The sequence below is a fragment of the Zonotrichia albicollis genome, chromosome 7 (assembly GCF_047830755.1).
Source record: "Zonotrichia albicollis isolate bZonAlb1 chromosome 7, bZonAlb1.hap1, whole genome shotgun sequence".
NCBI classification, from domain to species: domain Eukaryota; kingdom Metazoa; phylum Chordata; class Aves; order Passeriformes; family Passerellidae; genus Zonotrichia; species Zonotrichia albicollis.
Genome location: NC_133825.1, coordinates 2,336,584 through 2,349,445, shown reverse-complemented (window position 1 = coordinate 2,349,445; position 12,862 = coordinate 2,336,584). Strand labels below are relative to the sequence as shown.

The following is a 12,862-nucleotide window of genomic DNA, read 5'->3' as shown; positions in this document are numbered from 1 at the left end:
CTTGCTTTTGCTGAGACAGGGCCCCGTCCGTCCATCAGTCTGTCATCCATGGCACACTGGGGACATTGTGACACTCTGCCAAAGCCAGCTCCTGAGTGGCAAGGAGACCAGACATGCCACCTGGGGAGAGGGTGCTTGGTGGCCCAACTGGCTTAAAGGGCAGAGCATGATGTGCACAGTTCCTGACCCTGTCTTCAGTTGAGGTCTCTGTCCCATCCACACTGGAACCCAGGATTTGACCACTCGTTTAAATGAGAAATATTTGCCAAGGAAAGTGGGAATGTTCCTGGAACGGAACTAAGACCCATGCTTAAAACTTCTAATAATTTCAAAAATTATGGGGCTTTCAGGCCAAAGTGTTGGAGAATGAATAACAGCTCTTTACTGGGAAATTAATAAACCAGAACAGAACAAACAACACAAACCCAGAACTTTTCCTCCTGCTCAGTGCTGTTGGTTTTTGTGGCAGTTATAAGCGCGGCCAGCAGGGGGTGCTGCAGGGAGCACTCCTGGCCAGCAGGGGGCGCCCCGCTCCAGCTCCATCCCCTCAGGGGCCATGGCTGCCTCAGACAGGAGGGAGGAGGGGAAATTGCTCCTTTTGCAAACTCATGGCCACCAATCGCTCCTGACACCACCACCGGAAGCGGTCAGAAGCCGCCAAGGCAGCAGGTTGGATCCCAGTGCCCACTGGCAGCGTAGCAGCGTCCCGGGGCCAGACACACACCCTGCACAACAACTGTAATTACTTTCTATAATCCCGGAGGGAAGAAAGGCAGCGCCTGACATGTCTCAGATCCACAACATCACTTCTGATTGCTTTACAGCCTTTCATTCCCTTTTCCTCCTTCAGCCTGGGCACAGCAGCTCTGGGAATGTTGAATTTCCCTGGGATGCTAAAGAAAGCTAGTGCTCGGTGCTGACTCTGCCAGGGCTCCTCAGGTGGCTGCAGAGCACATTTGGATTTCCTGCTATTCCTGGGCCACTGCTGGTTCTGACACAGCAGCCCCAGGGGAGGAGGAGAGCAGAGGCACAGCCCTGAGGACTCTGCAGCTGCAGCTGGAGCACAGAGATAGTGAGGGCTGGGAGCTGTGCCTTGGGAGGGCAAAATGGGGCTAAATTGGAGCTGTTTGGGCCAATGCCCCTGTTCTGCTGCAGACCCTTCATGAGGTGTTGTAATTATTGTTGGGATTCCTGAAGGTCTTCTATGTTCCCAAAGCATCCCTGTGCAGAAACACACGGCTCTGCTGCCTCTCCCAGGGATTTTGGGATTCTGTGGCTGAGGCGGGAGCGGCTGGAGCAGGTGGCCCATGGGAGCAGCACTTGGCCATGCAGGTGGAGCAGGAGTGCCGGGAATTCTGCAGGGTGCTCAGGTGAGGCCCACGGGGGCCGGGCCATGGTGGGACACCACTTGCCATTCCTGCTCCCCCCAGATTTTGAGACAGAGCAGTGACACCCATCAGGCTCCCAAACCCCTCAGGGCTCAGGCACAGCCTCAAAGGACTTCCCGGCCCAGGCCTTGGGGATGATTCGGATACTCCCGGGCTCGTTCCCCACAAAGGGCAGCACTCCGTGAGCGGTCAGCACATCCCGAAGGAGCAGCCCGGGGCTGCTGGAGTCCGAGTGCTGCAGGCAAGGACGGCGTGAGGGAGCCGGGCCCCGCTCAGCCGGCGCTGCCCCAGGAACGTCTCATCCTGCAGGGGCTCGGCAGCCTCTGCCGGTGCCAGCCCTGGGGCTGTCGGGGGGGCGCGGCCGGAGGGGCCGGGGGGCAGCGGGTGGGAAGGGCTGGGATGGAGGGACCGGGACCCCACTGGGGAGCCCCGAGCGTGGAGGGAGCAAACGGCGGAGGGGAGACCCCGGGACAGGGGGGAGCAGAGACCCTGCGGTGGGGTCTGCGGAAAGGAGGGACCACAATGGTGGTCCTGGAGCACCGGGAAGGAGCCCAACTGCCATCACGTTGCGAGTGCCGGGATGGTCACGGGGTGTCCGAACCGACTGTGGCAGCGTGTCCGAAGCCACTGTCACGATGTGTGGGGACCGAGCGTTGCCAGGGTAAGGCTCCCACAGCTCCGGGAAGTGGAGGGGTACCCTGGAAAGGGCGGGACAGGTGTGAGGCAGAGCCCTGTCTATTCCCTGTGCCCTGTGCAGGTGAGGAGGGCAGGGATGGAGCAGCTCTGGGGACACCTGGAATCGAGACAGGGTCCCTGTCCACAGCCCCACCACAGCCGCGGGGTAAACCCCCTGTTCAACATTTCCATCCTTTTCTCTCTTGTCTCACAACTGAGCCAGAACCCAAAAATACTTTCCAGGATGTTCTAAAGGGCTGCAGTTTTGAGAGAGGAAGGAGGAGTGTCCTGGTCAAATTGTTGAGCAGATGGTTGTTGTCTTTGCAGGATTTTCGGGTCTCTCCCAGTCACTTGCCTAAAGGATAAAGTGATCCATTGCTGCATTTCTGGACTGGTTCTACCACAGTTGCCCTTGTAGGGGCAGTTTCCAGCCAGCCCTGCTCTGGAAACCATCAAAGGCCCTCTCAGTGACACTGCTTGGGCTGCTTTTGGGTTTTGTGCTTCTTGCAGGGCTGAGCAAACCACAGGCAGGCCTTTTTCCCTCACAGAATTCTTGTCTTTGCAGCATGTGAAAACCACATTCTCTCTTCTGTGAAAATTTTAGAAGTTTAATAAAGGACAATAGGATACAAGGATCATAGAGCAAAGGTTGTTATGGCTGGGTGCATCTTGGCACTCAGCCAAGAGCACACTGTTCTCTTTGGGGATACCTCTTGGAGACCTTTTCCCTTAGATCAGCCTCTTGCATATTCATACACACTTATGCATAGAAAACATTTTCCCCAAGCTAATTTATATTCCAAGAATTGTTTAGCATGGATTTTCCTTGGATCTGCCTTTTCAGAGCATTATTCCTTGGTTGTGCTTTTAGCTGTTTCTTATAATCATCTTCATTTCTGGGCCTTGGTCCACACTGTCTTCAGGTGGTGAGTGCTGATAGTTGGCATATCTGTAGCAGGCGTCCTCATCCTGTCTTCATCAGATGTTATCCCATCCAAGCAGACATTTTTTCACAAGCATCCTTATATGAGGGATTTCACAAAGCTTAATTAACATCAGACATAAAAACTATATCTTTGTAACAAAGTTACTTTAACATTACATATATAAATTCCATTTCATTTTTTTTTAAATTCCAGTAATATTATATGTATTTACAATACTTGGTGAGAGGGACAAAGCGATCAATTGCAGCATTTCTGGACTGGCTCCCCCTCAATGCCTCTGCAGGGGGGTTTCCAGCCAGCCCTGCTCTGAAAACCATCAAAGGCCCTCACAGAGCCACTGCTTGGGCTCCCTTTGGGTTTTGTGCTTCTTGCAGGGCTGAGCAAACCACAGGCAGGCCTTTTTCCCCCACAGAATTCTCACCTCTGCAGCAGCTCTAATGCTGCCAGAATCAAAGCCAAGGGGGCAGGGGGACCCTCAGGTGCTGGCTGCCCCCTGGGGCTGGGCAGAGCAGGGCTGGGCAATGGCCATCCCTGTGCACTGGGGCTGGGCCATGGCTGGGACCCACCCTTGGATGGCCACTGGCTTCAAGGAGCAGGAGTTTGGGAGCTCCTTCCTGGGCCTCCATTCCCCAGCGGCTCTTGCTGGCTCAGATTCTGCAGGGGACGAGCAAGAATGGAGAAGTCTTGAAACACCAAGAGCTGCCATCCCCCAGGACAGGACCCCCTTGTCCAGCATGTGTCCCCCTGGGACAGGATCCCCCCAGGACAGGAGCCCCCTGTATTTACCCCCCCCCAGGGCAGAACCCTCCTCCCATGTGACACTCAGCACAAACAGCCTGTTCCTTCTGCAGGAGAGAGAAAGTGAAAGTGTAGGCAGAGGGAAAGCTGCACTCCTGCATCCCCCACAGCCTCCCCAGCCCTCCCTGCAGACCCCTCACCCCTGCTTCCCCCACCCTAGGCTTCCCCCAACTCGTTCCCTGCTCAGGAGCTCCCCAGGATCATCAAGGCATGAACTGGGAGGTTGTGAAATTGAGGGATAAAAGGAAGGAAATGGAAATGAAGAACGGGAAATGCCCCTGGAGGTTGTGGTGGCACAGATCCAGAGCACCTCTGAATCCCCTCTTGTTGCCCCCCAAATCACGGGCAACCCAGCAGGCAGCTCTAGCCCCTGAATCTTCCCAAAATCTGAGGCACCCAGGGAAGGAGCTGTGACCCACATGCACATCCAGTCACTGTCCATCCCTGGCAAACTCATTCCCCTGGGAAGCTGACCATGGGACCCCCATTCCGTCTCCCCTTCCCTGGGACCTCCATCCCAGGGCTGCCATTGCCCAGGAACTCCATGGCCCAGGACCCCATTCCCAAGGAATCCTCTCCCATTCATTCCATGCCCTGAAATCCCCATTCCCCCAGGACCTTTATACTCCCAGATCCCCCCATTCCCCCTGCACCCATCTCTGGCACAAAAATCCCCTGATGAGGGATTTATTACTAATAAATTCATTAAAAAATTTTCTTATACACCCTTTTAAAGTTTTAAATGTACTTTACCTTTCTTCTAGTCTCATCTCAAAAAAAAAATGAAATAAATACATTCTGATAAATCCACTAATAATTAACCAACACTAAACCCACCACACTAATTATTACATTAACCAAAATATCTCATATTAGCAAACCAAAACCATGACACCAAATCCTTGGAGCTCACCCTCCCCTGGGACTCCCATCCCTGAGTCTCCCCAGCCCTGGGGACCCCCATTCCCATGGCACCCCCATCCCCTGTGACTCCCCCTCCTCACGACACCAATTGCCCATGGACCCATTCCCTGGACCCCCATTCCCTGGACCCCCATTCCCCTGGACACCCATCCCTGGCTCCCCAAACCCCCTGAGCCCCCCTGTTCCTGGGAAGTCCATGTGCCACCTAACCAGAGACAGCCTTGTCCCCAGCATGCCCCCACCCTGCCCACAGCCTGTCCCCAGCTTGTGGCCACCCTGCCCCCATCAGGTGCCACCTACATGTGGGGACAAGATGTGACCTCGCTTCCTTCCCCTTCATCCGAAGAGCCGCCAGCCAGGGGAGCGGTGGCCACAGCAGCGAGTGACAGCCAGTGCACATGGCTGGGGACACCGGGATGGCCAGGAAGGTGGTGCTGCTCCTGTGGGGTGAGTGCCCCGGGCACGGGCCTGACTGGTAGTACATCGGGGATGGGCCCTGGTGAGGCAGAGAGCAGTGGGTACTGGGAGCAGGGGAGCTGCGGGGTTCCCTGAGGTTCCCAATGCCAGAAGAGTCAGAGCATGAAGTGACCGGGGTCATGGGGTGGCCGTGGGGACAGGAGAGGGTGAACAGGGCTGGAGGGATAGGAATGTGGGGAGAGGCATCCTGGGGCTGGGGCAGCTGTGGGGACAGGGACACAGGGATGCAGGGATGCAGGGACAGGGAGAAGAAGACAAGCACAATGTGGATGGGCCATGGAGACAGAGGCCATGGGGCTGTCAGCAGGAGAGACCTGTGCTAGCACAGTGCCCTCATCGAGACATCTGTGCCACACCAATTCCCTCAGGGGGACAGTTCAAGGGCAGCCCCTATGAACCATTCCCCTGTGCACAACTGTCCCCATGGTGCCACACTCACTGAGCCCTGTCTCTTCTCCCTTCCAGCCCAGACCCTCGGCCTTGCTGGTGAGTCCTCAGGGGATGTCATGGCCCAACCCTGCTGTGCCCAGCCCCACGCTGGCCCTGCAGGCTGGCATCCCCTGTCACCTGCAGGCACCCAGACCACCTGGATCATCGTGGAGCCCCCCTGGATGCCAGCAGTGCTGTGGGACCGAGTGACACTGACCTGCCAGGGCTTGGGGACCACCAGTGCCACCACATGGTACAAGGACGGGCGGCGCTGGGGACAGCAGGGACATGACCGCCTGACTGTCACTGAGAATGGCACCTACGAGTGTAACAGAACCGGCAGTGGGCTCAGCCCCCCCATGAGAGTCTTAGATGGTGAGGGGGTTGAGTGTCCCCAGCCTGGCACCTGCAGGGACCCCAAGGGCTCTGTGTGGGCTGCACTCCATGGGTCACCTTTTGTGTGACCAGAGCCCATCCCCTGCATATGGGGACATCCGAAAGCATGCCAGTGTGGAGGGGCCCCTGTATTGCAATTGGGGACCCTCAGTGTGCTGGCTGTGACCCACTAGGGGGCTCCCTATTGGGTGGCGCCTTCAGGACCCTCCAAGCCCTCCTGATGTGACAGGACCCACTTGTTCCCCAGACTGGCTGGTGCTGCAGGTGCCAGCAAGGCCACTGCTGGAGGGGGACACGATGACACTGCGCTGCCGGGACCAGCAGAACAACCTGGTCACCTGGGTGTCCTTCTACCATGAGGAGAAGCAGCTGGTGCAGCTCCGAAATGGGACAGAGCTGACCCTGTTCCCTCTGAAGCTGCACCACAGTGGGTGCTACTGCTGCAAGGGTTGGGTGAAAGACAGGCAGTGGGTGGTGTCTGCGCCAGTGACAGTGACAGTGCATGGTGAGAACCCCACAGCTTCCACCCCAACACCCCCACAGCCCCTCCCCAAGGACTTGGGTTCGCTGTCCCCACTGCCTCCAATCTCCTGCCCTGAGCTCCTCCCAGTGCAAGTGCTGGAGAGTCCCCCTGAGCCATCCTTCAGCTCCCCCTGACTCTCAGCTGCCTCAGCACCCCCAGCCCCCTGCGGCCCCAAGCCCCCCTCCTGCACGTGTTCTACTGGGACAGGCAGGTGGTGGGGGGCCCGCAGGGGTCCCTACAGCTGCTGGTGCCCGCCGTGGGCGTCTCCCACTCGGGGAATTACAGCTGCCAGGTGTGCTCCAAGGGTGGGGCCATGCAGAAGAGCAGCACCTGGCTCCGCATGACAGTGTGCAGTGAGTGCGGGGATGGGAACAGGGAGCCCACACATCCTCCTGATGTCCCCTGCCTGGGCAACTCCATGTCTCCCAGAGACCTTTCTTGGATCCTTCCACCACTCCCCTTTTCTCCACACATCCATGGCGTAACCTTGTCCCCACTATCCCCGATCACTCTCATCCCCTCCCGTCCCTATCCCCCAGCACCGGCTGCGAGCCCCTCCCTGTGCCCTCAGCCCTGTCTGTGTCCCTGCAGTGCCTGTGGCCAATGCCACCATCACCCCCTGTCCTCTGGCACATGAGGTGCGCGCAGGTGACCCCGTGACCCTGCATTGCTCAGTGCAGGTGGGCTCAGCCCCTGTCACCTTCACCTGGCTGCACAATGGGCAGGAGGTGGCCCAGGGTCCCCTCCTGGAGCTCAGGGCCATCGATATGGGACATTCGGGCACCTACCAGTGCGTGGCCACCAACCAGCTGGGACAGGACGGGCACCACGTGTTCCAGGCACTCAGCCCTGAGCTGGCCCTGATGGTGACAACATGGGGACACAGGGACACAGGTGGGGTCACACAGGGTTACTGGGATGTTCAGGACCCCCGGGGTTCAGGGTGACCCTGGTGTGTCCCCTCTGTCCCCAGCAGTGGCTGTGAATGTCGGCAGGACCCTCCTGTTCCTGCTCCTTCTCCTGGCTGTCATCGGGGGCTGTCACTGCTGGCACCACCATGGTGGGTGACAATGGGGGGGGGGGGGATTGGGGTCCTGGAGTGAGGAGGAGCCCCAGAGTTGGGGCAGATATCAGCAGGACCGAGGGTGCCTGATTTGGGAGACACTGAGCCTGCAGTGACCTCAGCTGGGGTTCCTGAGGGATTTGGGGGGAATTTGGAGAGTCTTAGTTGTGCTCCAGGGCCATCCCCAGATGGGCTTTGAGGAACATTGTGGTGGCATTGGGAGCTCCTGGAGGGTTTGGAGAGCTGCTAGAGGGCTGTGCAGGGATGTTGGGGGATCTTTGTGGGTCCTGTGGGCATTTGGGGGTCCCCCTCTCTGCCATGCTTGGGGTTCTGGAGGCTCAGAGGGTTGGGGGCACCAGGGGGACTGGGGGCACTGCGGTGGTGCAGAAGTTCCAGGAGGTACAGAGGTGATCAGAGTATCCTGGGGGAATCAGGGTTCCATTGGAATTTGGGGCTGCAGTGGGGATTTGGGGATCCCGTGGGTGGTTGGAGCTGCTGAGGTCCCAGGAAGGATCAGGGGTCCCAGTGTCCCCACGGTCACCCCCTCCCCTTTCCCTTGCAGCTGCCAGGAAGCTCCAGGACAGGTGAGTGGGAGGCTCTTGTTGGGACTCCCCTCTCCCCCTCCCCAGACATGACCTAGACCCCCCCCATCCTCACAGGATCCCCTGGGAGGAAGGGGCAGTGCTGGACCCCCCACATTGTGGGCACCAAATGGGCAAACGGTGAGTACAGAGGGTGACAGTGACAGATCACCCGCGGGTGTCACCCCCACCCAGGTCCCCACAACCGGTGTCACTCTCAGGGCCCCCATGGGTGTCCCCCAGCCCTGCCCCACCTCGGGATCCACAAGTGACCAATGCAGAGCTGTCAGGACCCAACGAGGGACAGTGGACCCCTGTGACTACGATGACGTGCTGTGACGTTGGGGGCACTGGGGGTTCCAACCTCAGGGCACCCACCATCTGTGCCCCCAAGCTCCCATGGATGCTCACCGTGTCGGTGGGGTGGCCACAAGTGGGGGTCCCATGTGGTTGCCCAGAGTTCCCCGTTCTAGTGCTCTCAGTGCTCCCAGTACCCCCAGGAGCTCCCCATTCCCTTCCCCAGAGCCAGGAGGCACAGGACCCTTGTCCCTCTTATTGGACCCAAAATAAAGCTCTTTGATTAAGCTGGGAGAAATGGTTTTTGTTTGTCCAGCTCTGTCAATTCAGCTCGGGAAGGAGCCAGGTCCCTGTCAGGTTAAGGAGCAGATTGTTGTTGCTTTCTTTCCAGTAGACCTGGGGCTCTCTCAGTACCCTGGGAACAGGGACAAATTGATAAATTGCTGCATTTCCTGTCTGGCTCCCTCCCAGCTGCCCCTGCAGGGCGGGTTTTTAGCCAGCCTAGCTCTGAGAACCATCAAAGGCCTTCACAGACTCACTGCTTGTATCACTCTGGCTTTTGTGCTTCTTGCAGGGCTGAGAAAACTGAAATAAACAGGGCCAGGAGACTTCTTCTCCTTCTTAATGCCTTTATTAAAAGTGATCAGCTCAGGATTGGGCGGCTCGGCAGGGCTGCAGTCCCCGTCGCGTCTCCCAGGGCGTCTCAGATGAGAAGGACACGCGCAGCTCTGTCCACTAGGGGCAGAGCCGGGGGATCCAGTCCTCGTGGGAGCCTTTAGGGCGTGGTGTCCCCACCAGCTCTTGCTTTCCCTGGCTCTGTCCCACCTGGTCCTGGCGTTGGGACGACTCTCTGCTCAGGGCGAGAGGGGCTCCGAAGGTGTTCAGCATCTCTGCAGGCTCCGCACTCGGCTCCTCACGTCCAGACATCACTTTAGTCTCTCAACTCTTATTTGGCTCGTTGTTTTTGGGGTTTTCTCTGTGCCTTTGGAGTCAGGGTCCCAAAAAGCATGCTGGTCCTGGAGTCACTTTGCATAACCCCCCCCACCCTCTCAGGTGTCTTCCCTATGCTGTAAGAGAGCACAGCCTCAGGGAAGGGCCATCACCCCACCCCAGCCAGGGCCTTTACTAATAGAAAAGAGGCGATAAGCTACAATGACCCGTGATTACAATAACAAAGCGCGCAGAACCCTGGCAGGGACAGAGGTCTGGCTGCCTCCCTGTAGCTCTTTCTCACAAAAAAATATTAACCGAATTTTTGTTCATAACAGTCCCCCCTCTTTTTCTTTGATCGAGCTTAAATTCTTAAGCTTGCATCAACTCACAATTTTTTGTTTTGAATCTACTATAAATCTCTTGTGCACTTTGGTAATCATGGTTACTTAACCTTGTTACTTTTCTTGGTTTCTTCAGGTTGGTCTGCACAGCAAATACTGTTTTACTGAAGCAGATAAATAAGCATAGTAAAAAGAGCAATCCTCCAAGTACACACACAGCGAGAAAAACCACCTTTTCCCATACATCTCTTCTGAAAATCTCCAAGTTCTCCCACCCACTAGGATCAAGTGTAGGAGTTTGATCTTGATTATTTACACATGCTAATCTTTTTATTTCATTTGAAATGTCCCTAATAATTGAATTCTTTATTTTTAATACTGCCTGGAGCCTGATGACTTTGTTCAACAGAGATATTGGGATCCAAACTTGGCTTTTACAATTTTGGATTTTCTCAATTTCTGTTTCACTTTCCTGGTTTTGTTTAATTTCTCCCAAATCATTATACATACAAACTCCCAAACTTGATCCAGTTTCTTTGGGTAATAAGAAAATTGGTTTTATCACTCTAGCCACACAGTTGCCAGATGAGATCAAACCTAGGGGTTTAGAGCTCCCCTGAAATGTGTTCCAAAAGGGGTTTATCTCTTTTCCAGTACACTCACATAAATACTTGTAACAAACAATTTTTCTTACCATTTTCACCATTTCTTTGCTTTTTACTAGATCTGCTGAGCTTGTTTCAGCAGCATCACATTCAAAGCACAACCAGGCTTCCCCTATAGGGCACTCTCCTAGGAGTGGCTACTTAAAAGTGGCAGTATTGTATGCTATCCAATACACTCTCTTATTTTTCTGATAAAGAACAAATTGGGAGGGGTTAATACAATCAGGGTTAGAACTGATGTGGACTCTCGACAAGGAGCTCACTTCTTCCTCATAGAGGGGTTGGTAGCACTCACTGCACGGCTCAGCTGGGCTTCCCAGAGCAACATCAGCAATCAGAGCCATCAGTACCACCCTTCCCAAGAGTCCGGTATGGGTCATCTTGCACAGCCTGCCCACCCGGCCTTGCCTCTTGGGGAATTTTTTTACTGAGAAGAAGCTTCCAAGCTCTTTAGAGTCCCCTTCTACCCACTTCTCTGGTTAAACCTCACTTGGTGTGTTCCCTACAAATTTTAGTTTCCTCCCCCAGGGGAGTGTTCTGTAGAGGGTTAACCTGGAGTCTTTAGAAATATATTGGGGAACTTAAACTAGAATTACTTATTTACAGCCTTAAACTTTTTACCAACATAATTTACACAAAACAGTTTTGAAACATTTTAAGCAGTATTAGAACTCTGATACCAATTTTTCCTATACAGTTCAGGCTTTTTGACTCTTCCTCCTGAGAGTCAACTTTAAATCCCAGTATACTCAGGTGAATTAACTTGTGATGTGGATGAATCCTTATCCAGTGCCCGGAGGTGAGTGGTGTGGACTCTGGCCCAACGCCAGAAGGAGAAACTGGGAGTCTGGCCCAATGCCAGAAGGAGAAAGGGGTGGAGTCCGGTCCAATACCAGAGTGCCAGAGGGAAAAACTTAGTGTTGAACCCTGGTCCAATGCCAGGGGGTGAGAGTGATGTGAGTCTAACCGTCTTAGTAATGAAGAATACCTGAAACAGGCTTTCAAACACAGGCATTAATGGTCAACTGTTAATGATTTTATCAAAACTCAGCTTCTCTGTTTGATGTTATCAGTAATTTCTCTTTTTCCATAGCTTGTATGTTTCTCTCATCAACTTCGACAAACTCTGTATTTTGCAAGGAGTTGTATTTCTCAGCTAACTTAACTCCCAAAGTACTTCTATTCTCTTATTTTTCTGTGTATTTAATTCACTGGTTTTCTGCTCTATTTTTCAAGATCTTATTTATCTATCTCTTGCTTCTGTTTCTTACTTTCATTTACAGCTTAAATACTTCTTTCAACCCCTTACACCTAAATTTTTCCTTACACCATTCTTCTACCCAATACACTTCCTTCTAAGGAGATGTGGTAAAACTTGTAACGCACAATCTACATTAACTCTATTTTAACTCGTCTATATTCACTCTCTCATTTCTCATTCACTTTCACACATTCCTTCACACCTTTAAGACACAAACTTATTGCTAGAAAATCACAAGTCCCTATAGCCCCCCCTCACCTTGGGATTGGCCCACAGGTCTCAGTATCTCTGGGCCTCTTGGAAGGGCCCAGACTCTGGTTGCCTCTGGTGCACATTCACCTGTGAGGCTGCCTGCGTGTCACTCACACTCTTACAGCTACGGCTCCCTCACCCATCTCAGGAGCATTAGTCTCGTTTGCAGGTCACACACACACACACTTTGGTCACAGCCCCCACCCACCCGGGGGACACAAGCCTGGTTTGCAGGTCACACACACACTTCCACTGCCCCCTTCCCACCTTCCCAGGAAGTTGAGACAGACTTTTCTTGTGACTCACTCTCACACACACAACAAGACAACAATAAGGTACCTTTTACTTTCACACCACTTATTACAAGTGAAGTATTACTGGCCAGTTTTGGTGCTATTGGATATCCTTTCTACCTAGCTGTTTTTTGTCCAACTTCAGATGTTACTTTGTTGAGACAGGACTTATCTGCTCCTGTATCAACCAAAAATTCTAATTCCTCATTTAGGGGTCCTACCTCAAAGTTTAACAAGGGCTCTTCTAGATGTTGCATCAGGGCCCCTAAAGTGTAAAGCCCCTGACCCTCTACTTGTCACCTCTAAGGATCTTCCCTAAATTATCTTGTTCCCTGGCTATTGCCACATCGAGACTGAGCTTTCTACAAAACCTCCTGGTGTGTCCTGCCTTTCCACAGTAATAGCAATATCGTTCTCTCAAAGGGACTTGAGGTGTCTCTATCCCTTTTGCACCTGACAGTACAAGAGGCCTGTCTCTGCCTCCTCCTGGTGGTGGACCTGCCCACCCTGCACTTTCTCTAGCTACAGCAACCATGATCTTAGATTTGGCCTTTGCTTTTTCTTTCTCCCTCCTTAAATACACCTTCAATGCCTCTCTTAATAATTCATTTATGTCCTT

The 12,862-nt window shown here is 53.9% G+C and overlaps 2 protein-coding genes across 2 annotated transcripts in view; one reads left to right on the top strand and one right to left on the bottom strand.

Moving 5' to 3' along the window:
* LOC141729543 (uncharacterized) overlaps positions 1-12,862 on the bottom strand; it is a 525,531-nt gene that overhangs the window by 265,848 nt on the left and 246,821 nt on the right. The window lies entirely within an intron of this gene.
* LOC141729517 (low affinity immunoglobulin gamma Fc region receptor II-like) lies at positions 5,126-6,255 on the top strand. Its single transcript, XM_074544226.1, has 4 exons — positions 5,126-5,179; positions 5,675-5,695; positions 5,783-6,013; positions 6,236-6,255. The coding sequence occupies exons 1-4, from the start codon at positions 5,131-5,133 to the stop codon at positions 6,253-6,255; spliced, it is 321 nt and encodes a 106-aa protein (XP_074400327.1). The 5' UTR covers positions 5,126-5,130.

Coding starts and splice junctions, on each gene's coding strand:
- LOC141729517 (XM_074544226.1), top strand. CDS start 5,131: ATGGCTGGGGACACCGGGATGGCCAGGAAGGTGGTGCTGCTCCTGTGG. Junction 5,180..5,674: donor GGTGGTGCTGCTCCTGTGGG/GTGAGTGCCCCG, acceptor TCTCCCTTCCAG/CCCAGACCCTCGGCCTTGCT. Junction 6,014..6,235: donor CCCCATGAGAGTCTTAGATG/GTGAGGGGGTTG, acceptor TGGCGCCTTCAG/GACCCTCCAAGCCCTCCTGA.